This window comes from Embiotoca jacksoni, unplaced genomic scaffold (genome assembly GCF_022577435.1).
Source record: "Embiotoca jacksoni isolate LCO1_2020_lvr unplaced genomic scaffold, fEmbJac1.0.p SCAF_6, whole genome shotgun sequence".
Classification (NCBI taxonomy): Eukaryota; Metazoa; Chordata; class Actinopteri; family Embiotocidae; genus Embiotoca; species Embiotoca jacksoni.
Genome location: NW_027185414.1, coordinates 20,789,988 through 20,804,619, shown reverse-complemented (window position 1 = coordinate 20,804,619; position 14,632 = coordinate 20,789,988). Strand labels below are relative to the sequence as shown.

At 41.5% G+C, this 14,632-nt stretch overlaps 1 protein-coding gene across 3 annotated transcripts; it reads right to left on the bottom strand.

Annotated features, from left to right (window-relative positions):
* Positions 1–1,156: 1,156 nt before the first annotated feature.
* marchf7 (membrane-associated ring finger (C3HC4) 7) lies at positions 1,157–9,807 on the bottom strand. 3 transcript variants are annotated; one of them, XM_069173865.1, is made up of 11 exons: positions 8,864–9,035; positions 7,064–7,260; positions 5,621–5,764; positions 5,329–5,500; positions 4,928–5,113; positions 3,661–4,816; positions 3,356–3,525; positions 3,165–3,268; positions 2,280–2,384; positions 2,003–2,051; positions 1,157–1,847 (listed from the first exon to the last, which is right to left on the bottom strand). In XM_069173865.1, exons 2-11 carry the CDS (start codon positions 7,241–7,243, stop codon positions 1,756–1,758), a joined length of 2,358 nt encoding a protein of 785 aa, XP_069029966.1. In that variant the 5' UTR covers positions 7,244–7,260; positions 8,864–9,035; the 3' UTR covers positions 1,157–1,755. The 3 variants fall into 3 exon arrangements, with proteins under 3 accessions (XP_069029966.1, XP_069029965.1, XP_069029964.1); XM_069173864.1 differs by lacking the exons at positions 2,003–2,051; positions 8,864–9,035 and adding an exon at positions 9,491–9,807; XM_069173863.1 differs by lacking the exon at positions 2,003–2,051 and having other exon boundaries at positions 8,864–9,047.
* Between the last annotated feature and the right edge of the window lie 4,825 nt (positions 9,808–14,632).

Here is a 14,632-nt window from a genome sequence, read left to right as displayed (position 1 = left end):
TCTCGGTCATTTGTGTGTGATGTTTTGCTGCGAGTTATATAATTACTCTAATTAATTTTCTTTGCACATAATTTGCAGGGCCAAAGGTTGCAGTGATGTCAGTCACTCCACTGCATGTGTAAAGTCATTTAAAGGTAACAGATTATACTTGGATTTAAACATAGTTGTATTTTTAGGGCCCGAGCACCGAAGGTGCGAAAGCCCTGTTGTTTATCCAAGCGACTATTATTATTCTCTGTAAACAACTGCATTTTTGGAGGCTTTATCATCCTCAAAAACTCATGAAAGTTGCTACAGCCGTCTACCCCGGTGAAAAAATTTGGTATTTTAGTGGAGTCACGAGTGGGTGTGGCCAAATGACTCGCTAGCGCCCCCTAAACAGTAGGTGGCTCCATTTACCTACATGCATGATATATGGTGGACACCATTACTCAACAGGAAGTCCGCCATTTTGAATTTAGTCACCATCTTTGGCGACTCACAGGTTGTACTTTAAACTAATTCCCTCTTCAGATTTTGTCGGACCAACCTGAAATTTAGTCTGTGGCCTCTTAACATGTTTGAAATGAAAAGTTATCAAAATAATTTGTTTTCGTCGATCGGTGTGCCCGTGGCGCGGTGGCCAAAAAGTGACCCAAAAGTCGTCTAAAATGTGATATAAAAGTCATACTATAGCACTTCATCCAAACTCATACTGAGAGGCAACAGCACTAACCACTGTGCCACTAATCTTCCCAGGTGGTAAGCATTGTGACAAATGGATAGTAGATATACGTGTTTTCAAGGGGGTCTGCAGTGATAGTAAATATCTTCCTGTAATGTGTTGTGTATGCAAAACATTTTAACTTCACTAAAAGTTGAATCACCATCAACAGGCCAAGGTGGAATCTGAACCATTAATAACAACCTTGGTGAAGTGGAATCTTTTACCTGTTGAGTTAACCAGACGGTCGGTTGAGTCACTGGAAACTCTTGAGTGAACTCCGTGAAACTCTTTGTTTTACTGCTAGCTGAGAGAATGAAGCAAAGATATACCACTCTGTTTACATCGTGTCAGCCCGATTGTAATAAGAAGCACCTCCTTTAATTACACTCTGCCTCCATCAACAGATAATAGTGAATCCATTTGTAATTGTAAAGAAGACTTAGGAGAAAAGGCAGTTTGCAGTCAATCTTTATTCCCAAAATGAAAAGCATGAAACTGGAGTTGTACATACATAAAGCCTTTATGAAGCATTGACGAAGAAAATTTGTCGATGGCGCAAGTTCTCAGTGGGAGAATTCAGAGGAAAACAGATAGAAGGAATAAACACTTTTCATATTCTCTCCCAAAAGCATTATCTTGCCATCACACGACAAGACTACTCCATTTCCGCCTTTTTGTTTGAACATTAAAGCACTTGTGGTATAACAGTTAAAAAGACTTTCATTCTTATTGAATTAAATTGAATAAAGTGCACGCTGAAAGGAACAAAAAAAACAGTGGTATTAACCAAAAATATTTAACGCACGAGTTCATTCCAAGTTTGCATATCTGCAAAAGCCACCAGCGACGAAGGCGAGACATGTTTGTGCATTTGGCAGTTCTCACTGCTATTGCATTTCAGATGAACACAACAGTGTCAAAGCGTGTGCGAAAACTGGCAGAGCTGCCATATGGCTTGGCCAAGCCCGGCAACTTAAGATCATCCGACCCACTTTTCTTTTCCTTTTTCTTTTTTTTTCCTCTCACCCTCTCCTCCCCCCATTTTCACATTAGTACTCCTCGTCAAGATCGTCGTCCAGGTCAGAAAACTCAATAGAAGGTCTGTTGTCTCGCCCCTCTTCGTCACTTTCACCGTGGCCAGCTGCAATCAAGACACATGAAGTCAAATTGTGCGGCCGCATAAACATGAGAACAAAAACACTCATCTGGAGTTCACAGCAATGCACAGAAAAACTGGTAGCTTGAAACAACACAATGACAGATGATGGCCCGCTTGAGAAGAATTGAGCAACATACTTTCAAGATTGTCCATGTGTTCATGAAGAATTCTCACCAGGTTGAATAACTGGGTGAGAAAGGGAAGATTTGCCTCTTTTCAAGATATGAATTCTGCCACAATGCAACACTTAGGTCCGTGCAAACCAGAGTATACACAAACTAGAAAAACAGCTGTATGGTGTGCTGTATACTGTAATCTGACAAACAAGACAAGCGGCTCTTCCAGCTGGTGTTGAGAAAGACTAGTGAACTATCACCATGGGTAAATGTGCCGCGTGTCCGTGCGTTTTCTCACCCCGGCCGCATCGACAGCTCCAAGGACATCAGAGAACCTCTGCTCACAGAAATGCAGCAGCACCACCAGGTAGAGGCCGCTGCTGATGAACTCATCATACTCTGACTGTAGAGCAAGAAAAAGGTTTCAGCACACTGCCCAGTTCTTTTACAGCATGTAGAGGTGGGAGACAAAACAAAGCCCCACTTAAGACCGTTTTCCACTCCCAGAGGCGGCTTGGCTTTGCTGTACTCTCCAAGATGGAGATGGTATCTGTTGCTATTTTTGGTATCACCTCCCCCGAGGCTCCAACCGAGCTGAGCCGAAACACAGAGGGGATGTGAAAACACTGCGGACTACTGATCGGGCTGAGTGAATCGTCACAATCACTGCGAATGCAACACTTTAAAGAGACATCGCGGTAGTTAAATGTGCCGTTGCTGTAGTAACGGCCCTGCATTGAGGGGGGTACTATGTACAGAGGAAAACGAAATGCAGAAAAGTATTACCCAGTACTGAAAGCACGTTGAGTAGAGCCGGCACCAACGGGGGAAAAGGGACTGAAATGGTGCTTGTCAAAGATTCGGAACATTTTTTTGTAACTATTTGATGTTTTGAACAAAAAGGTATCAACATATCAGAAGATTTATATAATTTCCGTACTCAAAGCTCTCAATCAAAATACGAGCAGTCATCGTGTTAGCTTGTGTTATTTAGATTTATCCATTAATGTTAATCCATCTGTGTAACACAACATGCTTTTATGCATCAAAATTACACAGCTCAGACAACTCTTCAGATATGTTCTTTATAAAAATCACCATAACTGAATTAATCAGCTGTAGTTTATTTTAAGGACTGTGGATTTTAAAATGATTTTTATTAAAGGTAGAGGAAATGACTTACTTGCACATGAGTCTTGTATAACTCCTGAATGTCAAAGTTGTCAATGTTCAAGCGCAGCTTCTCCTTACAGAGTTCACATGTTGTGATGGCCTCAAGATTTGTGCCTGAAAGAGGAAACATTTTAAAATGTAAAACAAATCAGGGACTTTGTAGATGAGATGTGGTTTTGGTGAAAGCAGTGTTTACCGTACCCGAGCTGATTTTGGAGTGAAGCCACCTCTTGATGCATTCCTGGTGGACGTACTGCAGACTGCCTGTACAGCGGCACGGCTGAATCAGGGGGTTGGATGAAGATTCCTCCCCCATCTGGCAGATTCGGCACCGGTCCCCTTCCTCCTCATCAGAATCCTCCAGCAGCAGTCTAGAGCAGGAAAGAGAGGATATCTAGTTCTACTCTTCTTGGGCACTTTTCACAATGCAAATAAATTAAGAGACATCAATAAGGCTTTCATCTTGTCCTGTAAAGGATATTTTGTGGGAGATAAAAGTCCAGTACTTCTCTTTGATCTTGCGCAGCTTCTCTTCATCCCTACTGGAAATGGTCTTCTCCTTCTGGCCCTCCAGCTGGCTCTCGCCACGATCCGATGGACCCATTGAAAGGTTTTCATACAGTCTGGCTATGCGGCGAGGCAAAAATCCAACCGAGGTATCTTCCAGTTCAGGTAGCGTTTCATCCTCGATTTTGGAAACACCTGCACCACAGGCCTCTAAACCAACTGCTCCTTCCTCTTCTTCATCGTCATCCTCCTCTTCATCATCCTCCTCATCATCATCCTCCTGCGACGCTTTATGCTCAAGGTCATCCCACCTTCTCAGTAAATGCTGTGGACGACTGATGCCTTCGTCTGAACCTGCAGCTGCCTGCGTACTCTCGGCATGTCTTCTGAGGCGGGAGAGGAGGGGAGGGCAGCGGCCACGGAGGGAGGAAGAAAGCCAGGAGGAGCCGTTGCCTCCACCACTGCTGTTGCTATGACTACTGCCAACGCCAGGCTCTCTCCACGATGCCATTCTGGACCGAGGCGGGCCTCTGTGATAGTCATCGCTGTTGTTTTCCTGGATAGGGTTGAGGTCCGCTCTATGTTTCCTGAGGCTACCCAACGTCGTGTCCGACCCTCCTCTGTCAGGGTCCACACTAGACATCCTGGCTCCCTCGTCACTGTCCACAGACTCCCCACCCGTGGATGGACTGTCGTCGTCAAGGGAGCGAACGCTAGAAGAGCCACTGGAAGAGTCTTGGCTGGAGCGCCGCGAAAAGAGACGGGACAAAAGGCGGCGTGTAGAGCGGCGGCCATCTGACTCTCCACCTTCAGGAGCTGGCCTCGGAGGGAGAGTGGCCTCTGGTCTGGCCGGGGGACTGGTGTACCGGGGTGTGTGGGAGGAGTACGAGGAGGAGATATCCGAGGAGGCTCCAGGGTTTCCTGTTTTTTCCTGAGACGAGTGTCGGCTGGACGAGCCGTTCAAGAAACGGCTTGTGGTTCTGCTGCTGAAGTCATGCACCAGAGGAGAAGTCCGGTGGGAGGAGGAAGAGGAGAGGTGGGGATTTAGGTAGGCGTCTCTGACAGTGGAGGAGGAAGAGAAGGAGGAGGGCGAGTAGGTAGTTTGTTTGGGGCGAGCTCCCTGTGCATATGTGGAGGTCACTCGGTCCGTCTGATCTGAAATGAGCAAAGAGAAGAGCAGTTTGTGTAAGACTGACCCATGTTTGACAAAAACACTTAAGACAGGTTGTGTTCTATGTGCGTGTTTACGTCATATAATATGCCTACACAATGAGGAAACCAATCCAGGAGTCCGAACTCTTCTTTCTCCCAAACCTGAGCGACTGGGCTCGCTCTTCGTCTCTGGCTCTCTCCTGGACAACAGCGGCTTTGAGGAGGAAGATGACGGCCGTGAGAGAAACCGGCTGGAGCTCCACGACGAATCGAGCAAGTCACTTTGTTTTTCAAATGTACCTGTTCAGAAAAAGATTAAACAAACTGTTTACAGATTTGCCGAGTTCATTTGACAGGAAATAATAGAATTTGACTGAATCTCAATGTAATTCTCCAGTACATTAAGAAAATATTCTGTTTTATCATCAAACATTATTTCATAAGTTCAGAGATTTCTCTAAGTATCTGTGGGCAACAGTTTTTCTCAGGACCTTGAGAAGTTCAGTATTATGTACCTCTTGCACTGCTAAGCCCATTACTGGAGTAGGTGGATCCTGTAAATGAGGTGCTGGGCGTTCTCGAGTACAGTCCTCGGTTGCTGTATGACAGTTTGGCCCTTTTAGAATCGGCATCATCACTGGCGTTCAACAGACCCGAGCGCAGTCCAAACCTCGCCTCAGAATCAGTCTGGGGAAATGAAGGCAGACATTGAAATATGAATATATTTTCTAAAGACATCATTCAGTACAATGGTTTTAGAAAGTACATTTAACCAGTTTGTATTTGATCACAGAACAGCTTCAGTACCACTTTGCTCCTGGCGCTCAGAGGGGATTCGGCCAACGGCCGGTCGTAAGTTCTGCTGGAGGGCGTCAAAGAGGGCAACTTCCAGCTGGTGGAGCGGCTGTCGGAGCTGCTGTAGTCTCTTGATGAGCTCAGGAGACGAGAACTCTTTGAAAGGAGAGGAAAGTGTAACACGAGGCATTAGTTAGCGCTCATGCCTGAACATTGTTTTGATAATGCGCTTCCTTATTTCGTTTGCACCGCATGCTCTAGTAGCACAGACACATGCGTGGAGGTCATGCAGTACATCTTCCTGCTAACAGTTTTACACTGGTGACTGTAAAGGTGTCAAGAAACTTAGCAATAGACAAAAATGGAAGAAGACTGTGAGCTGATCTCAATATGCATGGAGACAGGTTTAAACAGATTAGCTTCGTAAGTATTTCATGAGGAAGGACATGTCCTCAGCAGATCGAGGTGTCGTGCAAGAAAGGACGTGTGTGAGTGTTTGTTTCTGTTTGATAATTGACTGTAACTGTAGAACACTAACAGATGTGAAAATATGTCTGTACAACCTTTGTTTTTTTTCCCCCCATACGCGCTTGGTGTTCATGTGACTCAGGTTGGAAGAAAGAAATTTAAATAGATTTGTCCACCCTCTTTAGAAAATAGCTTAAATTGGTGCTCATCTCAGTATATAGGTAATAAATAAAGGACAGATAATAGAAGGTGGTTTGATGGGTCTCAGCATCTATAGAGTCTTCTGGTAAAAACAGGACCAACCAGACCAGACGGGCCCCCGGCCAATAGTAACACTATCTTTTGAGATGGGCTTTGACGAGCAGCAGGACTGAAATACACACAACATGTGCCAAGGAATCTAGGCTAGCCTATAAAAAGACCTCCAAAGTGTCTGCTGCTGCACTGCTGCTATACGAAGTCTGCTGCTGTATCACGCTCTTCAGGGAACCCGTAAGAAAAGAGCTTACTTGAATGTCCTTTCTGTGGCATCCGCTAGAAAGGCAGATGACTAAAGCCCCGAGTAGGATACAGACACAGATATCGAGTGCAGTTGTTGTCGTTGCTCTTCCTTGTTTGTTTTTATCCTACTTAAGCCAAACACTTTCCCAGCTGGCATTTTCATCCGGTATAATTTTTGCATATCTGAGCTGAATTAGTGGAAGCTAGCGCTCAAGGAAAATTAAAGCAAAAAAAAAAAAAAAAAAAACCAAACAAACATAAAAATCTCTAAACAAGCATGAATCTAATGGGAAACTAGAAGTATGATATACAAGACAGCAAAAAAATGATACAGTAAACAAAGGGAGTAATGCATTTGAATTATATATGGTGCAGGTAAATTCATGTATGAAAGTGTCCACTGTGTATAAAACAGCAATGATAAGTGTGGTTTCTAGCCTTTAGCCATTTGGAGCAAAAAGCCTGAAGGCTGTACCATCAGCTTACCTGTTTGTCGGGGTCAGCTTTGTAAGGAGACGATGCCCTTGGAAAGCGGTCATTATTCAGCACCGTGTCCCTGCTGTACAACCTACTGGATCCCAGCGATGAGGAGGAGACTGACGGACTGGACGTATAGGACGATCTTGAGGACAGACAAAACGGAAGTCTGCGAGACCTGGAGTCCATCACGGATTGTCTTGAACCTTGTGAGATCAAGATGACAAATCGTAAGATACTGTTGCGCAATAAAACGTAACACCATCCGAGACTAATGTATTTGCAGTGTTCAGATGTGCTATTAGGAAGTTAACTTTCGTATAAATGCATCCCCACCAAACAAGAAGACAGGATATGAAATCGACACCTCTCGGCACGGAATTTTAAAGGGCCTGCGACCTCTCAATCTGTTGGGTAACATGGCCCGGCGAGGCCTACATGTGCCTGCATGTCTGATTTGTTGGTGAAGCACACGTGACGGTGTGTCTGTAAACACTAAAACTTGCCTCCATGCTGCATCCTGGACTCGGTATCAAAGTCCCAGTACCTATCTTTGGGAGTATGAACTCTGTCACATGAACATGACACTACCAAAAAGCGAACAGCAGCACTGCATCTACGCAAACAAGACGCTCTTTGACACTTAGGAGACACTCAGCTCTTGAATTATTAGGCAGCCTTACCAAATCCACACGCATAATGTCGAGTCAAGTACATTTGCAGTATTTTCACGCGTTTACTGAAGTGACCTTAATCACTAATGGATGCACCTACCGAATGTAGCAGGGCACCCGGAAGAAAGAGTTGAGTGTTTCTGACATAAGGTGGTACAGTTTTGAGTTACTCCCTGGTATTGATATGCTTCCACAGACATTCGTAACAGCACCTGTGGTGAAAGATAGCCGAGCGAGCCAGCGGCCTGTCAGGCTCAAGTGAGGTGCAGTAAAAACATTATAAACTACAAAATAGCACTAAAGCCGTCGAAAAGATATACAAGCTGCGTGGAGTTTATGTTTTACTTTCTACTTTCAGAGACTTTAGTTTGAAATACTATTTAATTATGTTGTCTTTTACTCAAGACGTAGGGTTGCGCAATATGGACAAAATAAAATACCACAATATTTTTGACCAGAAAATTCTGTCAATATTTGAAACAATATTGTAGAGATGACTGCTTTCACAAAATATTTAAAATACTGAGATTTCTGGTAAAAAAATAAAATAAAAAATTAATCAGTATTGGGGATATAATGACCGAGTGGTTGAAGGTAAATAACAGAACAGTCTGGTAAGTTTAGAAACTGAAATCAGGTCTTTAAAACCTGGTAAAAAAACAACAACAACAACAGTTACACCTTTTCACAATATTACGATATCCTAAATCTAACTTGATATCTAGTCTCATATCATGATACAATAAAATACCGACACATCGCCCAACTGAAAAGTGTTATTAATCCATTCATATCAAAGAGGGCAACGCAATTCAACAGCACCATAAATCCCAGCCTCCATAATGACCTTAAAGTTAAATGAACACAGAACAATTCAAATGACCATTACAGCGTTCATGAAGGCGCAATTTATTGCAGAGCTGTTTGAGTGGTAAGACTGCAAACATTTCAGCTGTAGGTGCAAATTAGGAGTAAATTAAAATAAACAGTAATTAACGGCAGGACCTGACAATTAACGAGCCTGAACATCCAACAACTGCACCGCGTAGTTTTAACGGAACAGATGACTTTGATCGCGGGTTTAATCGACGCCCTGTATTTATTTATTTTTTTTAAAAAGGTGGGCACACATTACCTCGACTGCCTCGTGAGGGGCTTTGCCGTTTGTCATGTATTAAATTTGCCAACTCCCTCCTCGCCACCAAACGCCGATACCGAAGACTTTTGTCAAACAACTCTCCGGCTCAGCTTCCCATTCGACAACACGTAAATCCCGTGAGTTAGCATTAATCTAAACTAAACGTCATTTCCGGTTAACGCTTCCGCCTTCAAACTTTACGTCACTTGTTGTTTTGCTGCGATTACGTTGCACGAGGAACGTTTTCAGAAGAAAGCACGTTAGCGGTTAACTAACAACTCTGACGAGGAAAATAAATAAATATTAAAAAATAAATTAAAAAAAAAAATAAATAAAAAAAAAGGCGTTGAGTATCCACCACCTTCCTGGGTTGACGTTAGAGCTCGTTCAGATAATAAATATAACGGAATAGTTCAAAGACGCCGTTTTCCGACTCTTTCCGGCTCCGTTAGCCGCAGGCTAGCTGGTTAGCTTCCCACAAAAAGCCCGGACGTTTCACGCGCATCGGTCGCGCGACGCTCGAACGTTTGACCCGGTCGCACGTGAGAGTCGCCGTCTGCACCACGCGCCGACGTGTTCCCACTAAATACACAGGACAACTCGATGTCGGCGCGACGCCCTCACCTTTTTTTGGGTTTCGGTCCCTCCGTTAAGCACGCCTGTAACTATGGCGTCTGTTTGCTGGCTCTGCCGTACGACGCGGAGGGTTAAGCGACTCCCGGTGGGTCACCGGGTCGGTGGGAGTGGTTCAGACGGCGGCTCTCAGGTGCTTCGTCTGCGCGCACCAGGTCCGTCCGCGAGTTCAGCTTTGAAAGCCACTAAATGAAGGCAGTCCCGAGAACAATAACAGGCACGTTGTTGTTGTTGTTGTTGTTGTTTTTTTACGCCACTGATAAAAACTTAACCTCCTTCCTCTCGTCGACTTTGTCTCATCATAATAAATTCCCGAGCAAAGTCAAAACAACACCCCCGTGTGGCTTCGGTAAGACATCAGTCCTATCGAGATGAAGTCCACCCCGACTACACGGCAGACATTTTGGCTCACAGCTGGGGGGAAACTCAGGTGTATTAATGATGGCTTGTATTTCCCTCAGGGGAAGTCCTGCTTTTGTACATGTTGGGTGTCTTGTCATTGTTTATTGGAACTGAGCCATCATACATACAACTTTGCTTTCCATGGAGTCAAAATGTCTGCCGTGAAAAGGGTCCTTGTGGGTATATGATTTATGGTCAGACAAACCTTTAAAACTGACCTTCCAGTAAAGCTGCGCGCTCAAACCTGAAGTCTGCTCCCCTCTTCAAAAAATGTCACATACCCACTGCAGTAATGCTCGTGTCATCACATCAGTGTCAAAACTCAAACCTTTTAAAGGTGCAATATATGATTTTTTTTTTTTAATTTTTTTTTTTTAGGTTAACTCACAAATTAACTAAATCTATTTTGAAGTAACGCTGTTGACGTCATGTCAAAGATTTTATTGTATTGTTTTGTATTGTGTTGCGCAGATGTTTCTAGTCCGTCCAGTCGCGTAATACCACCCTGCACCTCAAGAGGCGACAGTGAGTCACTGTAGCATCCAGTCTGCCCTCAATCGCACATGAGAGGAAGAAGAAATTGCTTATTCTAAACTCTTGTTTATATAAACAACAGAACAATAAACCAAATAGAAGCAAAAAAAAAAAAAAAAAAAAAAAAAAAAAGAATTAACATTTGCATGGCTTTCCTCTGCAGGCATGAAGTTTGATGCTGAGCTCACAGCGCTTCTTCTGGACTGGTAAGTAAACAGCTGTCAACGCCAACGTTGTCTACACCTTGTAAAGGTAGCCAGATGTATAAAGTTACCGACACTGTTAATGCAGCCGTGTGTTGACGCGCGGCTCAGACCAGTTAGAAGAGCTGCGTGTAATTTGCTCATGTAACTCATCCTCCAGCTACCAAACTGAGGCGACTGTACGTCGCAAACAAAACCAACCTCGTTCATACAATTCAATTCAATTGCATTAATACAGTGTTGTAACCGTGGCTGTTTTCTTTCCTACTTTGAAAAATGGACACAAGCAAGCTATCTCTAAAGTATTATTTTTAGTCAATTCAGAACCGGCTCAATAATCTAACTTCACTGTTGTAGGGTAGTTTTCAAAAAAGCTGACTATAACTAACAGCTGGGCAAAAATACACACAATTCGGTAAAAATGCCGAAACTGTGAAAACCTGTGAAAACCGGACCAAGAGCAGACTGAACACATTCGTACGTCATGATCCTCCTTCAGGTACAAAGTGGTATTACATGACGGGACTTTAATCTTACATATTGCACTTTGAATGCACAGGATATGAACTGCTTCATGGAGATCTCTTTCTTTTACAGTCCTAAAAAAGAATGAATTAAGATGAGTTAAAATTCCTATGCTCTCGCAACAGAGGACTGATTTGCAAGATGTTTGGAAAAAAAGTTGATTAAAAACACAACCAGTAAGCATTATGAACTGCATTAAAAGTGCCAATAACGTCTGAAAGTACTGTATGTGCCACAGATTTGTAAGCATTACCACAGCAAGTATTCTTCCATGAGTTTGGCAAAAACTGCTGAAGTGGCTGAAAATATCATCCAGTAAATCCAGCTGGGAATAGAAGATATTATTTTGAGTTTAAAGTCTCAGGTGTAACTTGCAAACAAAGCAGATATAATTCTGCAAGTGTACACTGTGAGGCTGGTGAGCTGCCGTACTTTTTAGACTGTAACTATCGGACGTTGTGTACTATTTGAGGAGGCTGAAAAAGAGAATAAATGAGAAGTTGTATTTTGTTATTTTATTTAAAAAATGTGCGGTCTGTTTGGGTTTGATTTTTTTTATTTGCAGTCATACATTTCAGGCAGTAAAGGGAAGTATCTAAGGATATTTCCTCAAGTACTGTATGTTAAGCTCAGTTGCATTATTTTATTTACCTTATATTTACATTAAATGCTTTTACATGCTCCAACTTTGCAATATTTCAGAGGAAAATTTTGTACTTTTTACTCCAATACATGTATTTTGAAAGATTTACAAACAGCGTTTACAAAGATTTACAAAACATACAACAGTCTTAGGAAATAGGATTCAATATTACAGATTAAACTGCTCCACACTAAATTAAACCAGCAAAATCAAAATGCTGTTTAAATATCTACTGTTAGGAAAGAATAGTATTGCCTAATAATAATGCAAAATCTGTAAAGGGATCATATTGCAGTTGTGATTAATGAGCACTTTTACCTTTGATATTTAACTACATGTTGCTGACATTTTCTTAAATTATGTCATAACTGCAGGACCTATGCGCATCATTAATTATTTTGCAGCGTGGTACAGCAGTGAGACCTTCTTTCCATTTTTGTTTGACATCTGAGATGAGCAGACAAGGCAGAGATGAGGAAAAATTAATGAAATCAGGGGCCTGTGATTTAAGATACAGTGAAAAAAAGAGAGGATGTAAATTATTAATCTCATGTGATGACATTAGAAAACGTAGTATGGGAAGCAAGGCAGCAAAAATTGTGTTGGACTTGCTAAGCCTATAGGTTTATCTGCCATCATTGTTTTTACATATTCATTAAAATGTTGAATCCATCCATTAAGCCATTTAAATTATAGGAGGTTGCCTTGAAACTAATGTAAAAATGTATTTTTTGTGTGAATGTATTTTCCTTTTAAGTATCTGTCTTTTACATACAATATCCCATCCACTTACTGGATTTGGACTAAACTAGGGCAGGAAATCCATTTTAAGTGCATCATGGTATGCTGACATTTTCCTAATAAAAAAAAAAAAAAAAAAAAAAAAAAAAAAGGCCGCAAGGGAGCCACGGTAAATTCCAGTCAAAATTAATAGGTGAAAATTATACTAGCCTACAGCTGCTTACATGTTTTCCAGCAGTGCTAAACAAATGTCAAATACATTATATTTTTTATGAGTCATGAACACAGAAAACGTGATAATTTAGCAGAACGAGAGATAAAATCATGCACAGAAATCACAGTGAACTGTTTTTATTAACTATGTTTTTTATTTCTTACAAAGGGATTTTAATTAAAGCAGTTTGCAATAAAGCCTGTGGATTATCCACAGTAACTTTCTTCCTGCAAAATAGACTTTGATTTTTTAAAATTTTTTATTTATTTTTCTGTTAGTATTTGCACAAATTAAATTAAAAATGTATTACTATGAAGGAGGCGGAGATGAAGATCTCAAATTCTAGGTAAATAAAACCAAATAAAACCGAAACTATTGAAAATATTTTTGGGGAATTTTGAGTGAACTTACTCTTCAGTAATTTAGGCAGCAAGAGCAGCAATTTATTTATTTCCATAATCACACATATTACTGTTGCACAGCAATGGTAATTGTAAATAATTAAGTGCATAGATTTTAATGATTGTACCTATTAGGTAGGAATCATGGAGTCACATTGATGCCTTTAAATATTGATTTCACAATGTTTAGCAAAATTCTGTTTTTAGATTCTTTCTGTATACTTTTACCTTATTGCACAGGCTTTGTGGTGATTGACAGAGAGAGGGAGGGACCTGACATGCTAACCAGTGCAATGACCACCTTATTGATAATTTCAATTTTCTTTTCAAGGTGAACGACACTCTGAAGTTGCTCTAAATTTGAAATGGCCTCTTTCATTTAAAGCCATGTTAAATCAGGTCAGATTTATTTATAGAGTACATTTGAACACAAAAGTAAGCTGACATAAGTGCTGCTTGCAATCAAACAGAATTAAAGAAACCAGGGAGACTTGAACATAAGAGGAAATAAGCAGTGGAGATCGAATTAAATATATATATAAAAAAAAAAGGGCAAGACATGAATGTATAAAATACATTTAGAGGCTCTGAAGCCAAGCACAAACATTTCCAACAGGAGCTTCAAACTATAATGGCAGATACGAGAAATCGTTAATAAGAACAAAACAACTGATATTTAATCAAAGCCACTCATTACAAAACAGGGCCTTTTAGTTTCTAAAGTTTGGGAATTTCTGGTGAACACAAATCATTTGATCTAATGGGCACTTTTAACAAAGTCATAATGTTCATCAGCATATACATTGTGACCTGTAGGCGGATCAATTAAGTGCCTCTAGCCACTAACTGTCATTTGTAGTGTTCTGTAGGGCTGCTGGTGTTCTTGATGGTCTGACTTTACGTAATAATAACCAGAATCTGGCTTATTTATTTCAAAGGTAGCCTTTACACACAGATTTGCATTGTATTCTCTTCAGAGGACATACATTGACGTACATTCATTTCTTGGAGACTCACCCTAGACCCATAACCACCGCTTGTCCCCGCAATGTGATTGCGTAAACACATGTACGTCCCCACAACATGAGCAATATAAGTACGCACACACAGAGATACCAGAGAAAGATTGGAAGAGAGTGTATCCACTGTGCTCTTCAGGGCTGACGTCATTATGAAAGCCACTGGAAGTTGATGGCCGCTAGGCGGCACTGTAGTTCACACTTTTTACCTCCATATCCTTTGAACTGCACTGAATGCCATAACTTGATGTTTGTTTAGTCAGGGAGGCAATTAAAGCCAATTTCAACCGGTTTAATTAGATTGATTTGAATAATTGCTTTGAAAGGCATTGTAGATCCCATCATCACAGTAAATCCAGGATTAGGAGCATTCACATGATTTACATACTTTGGCTCACATCAAATTTTGTAGGTCTTAGGAAGCATTGATCAGAGATAAGTGTCATCATTT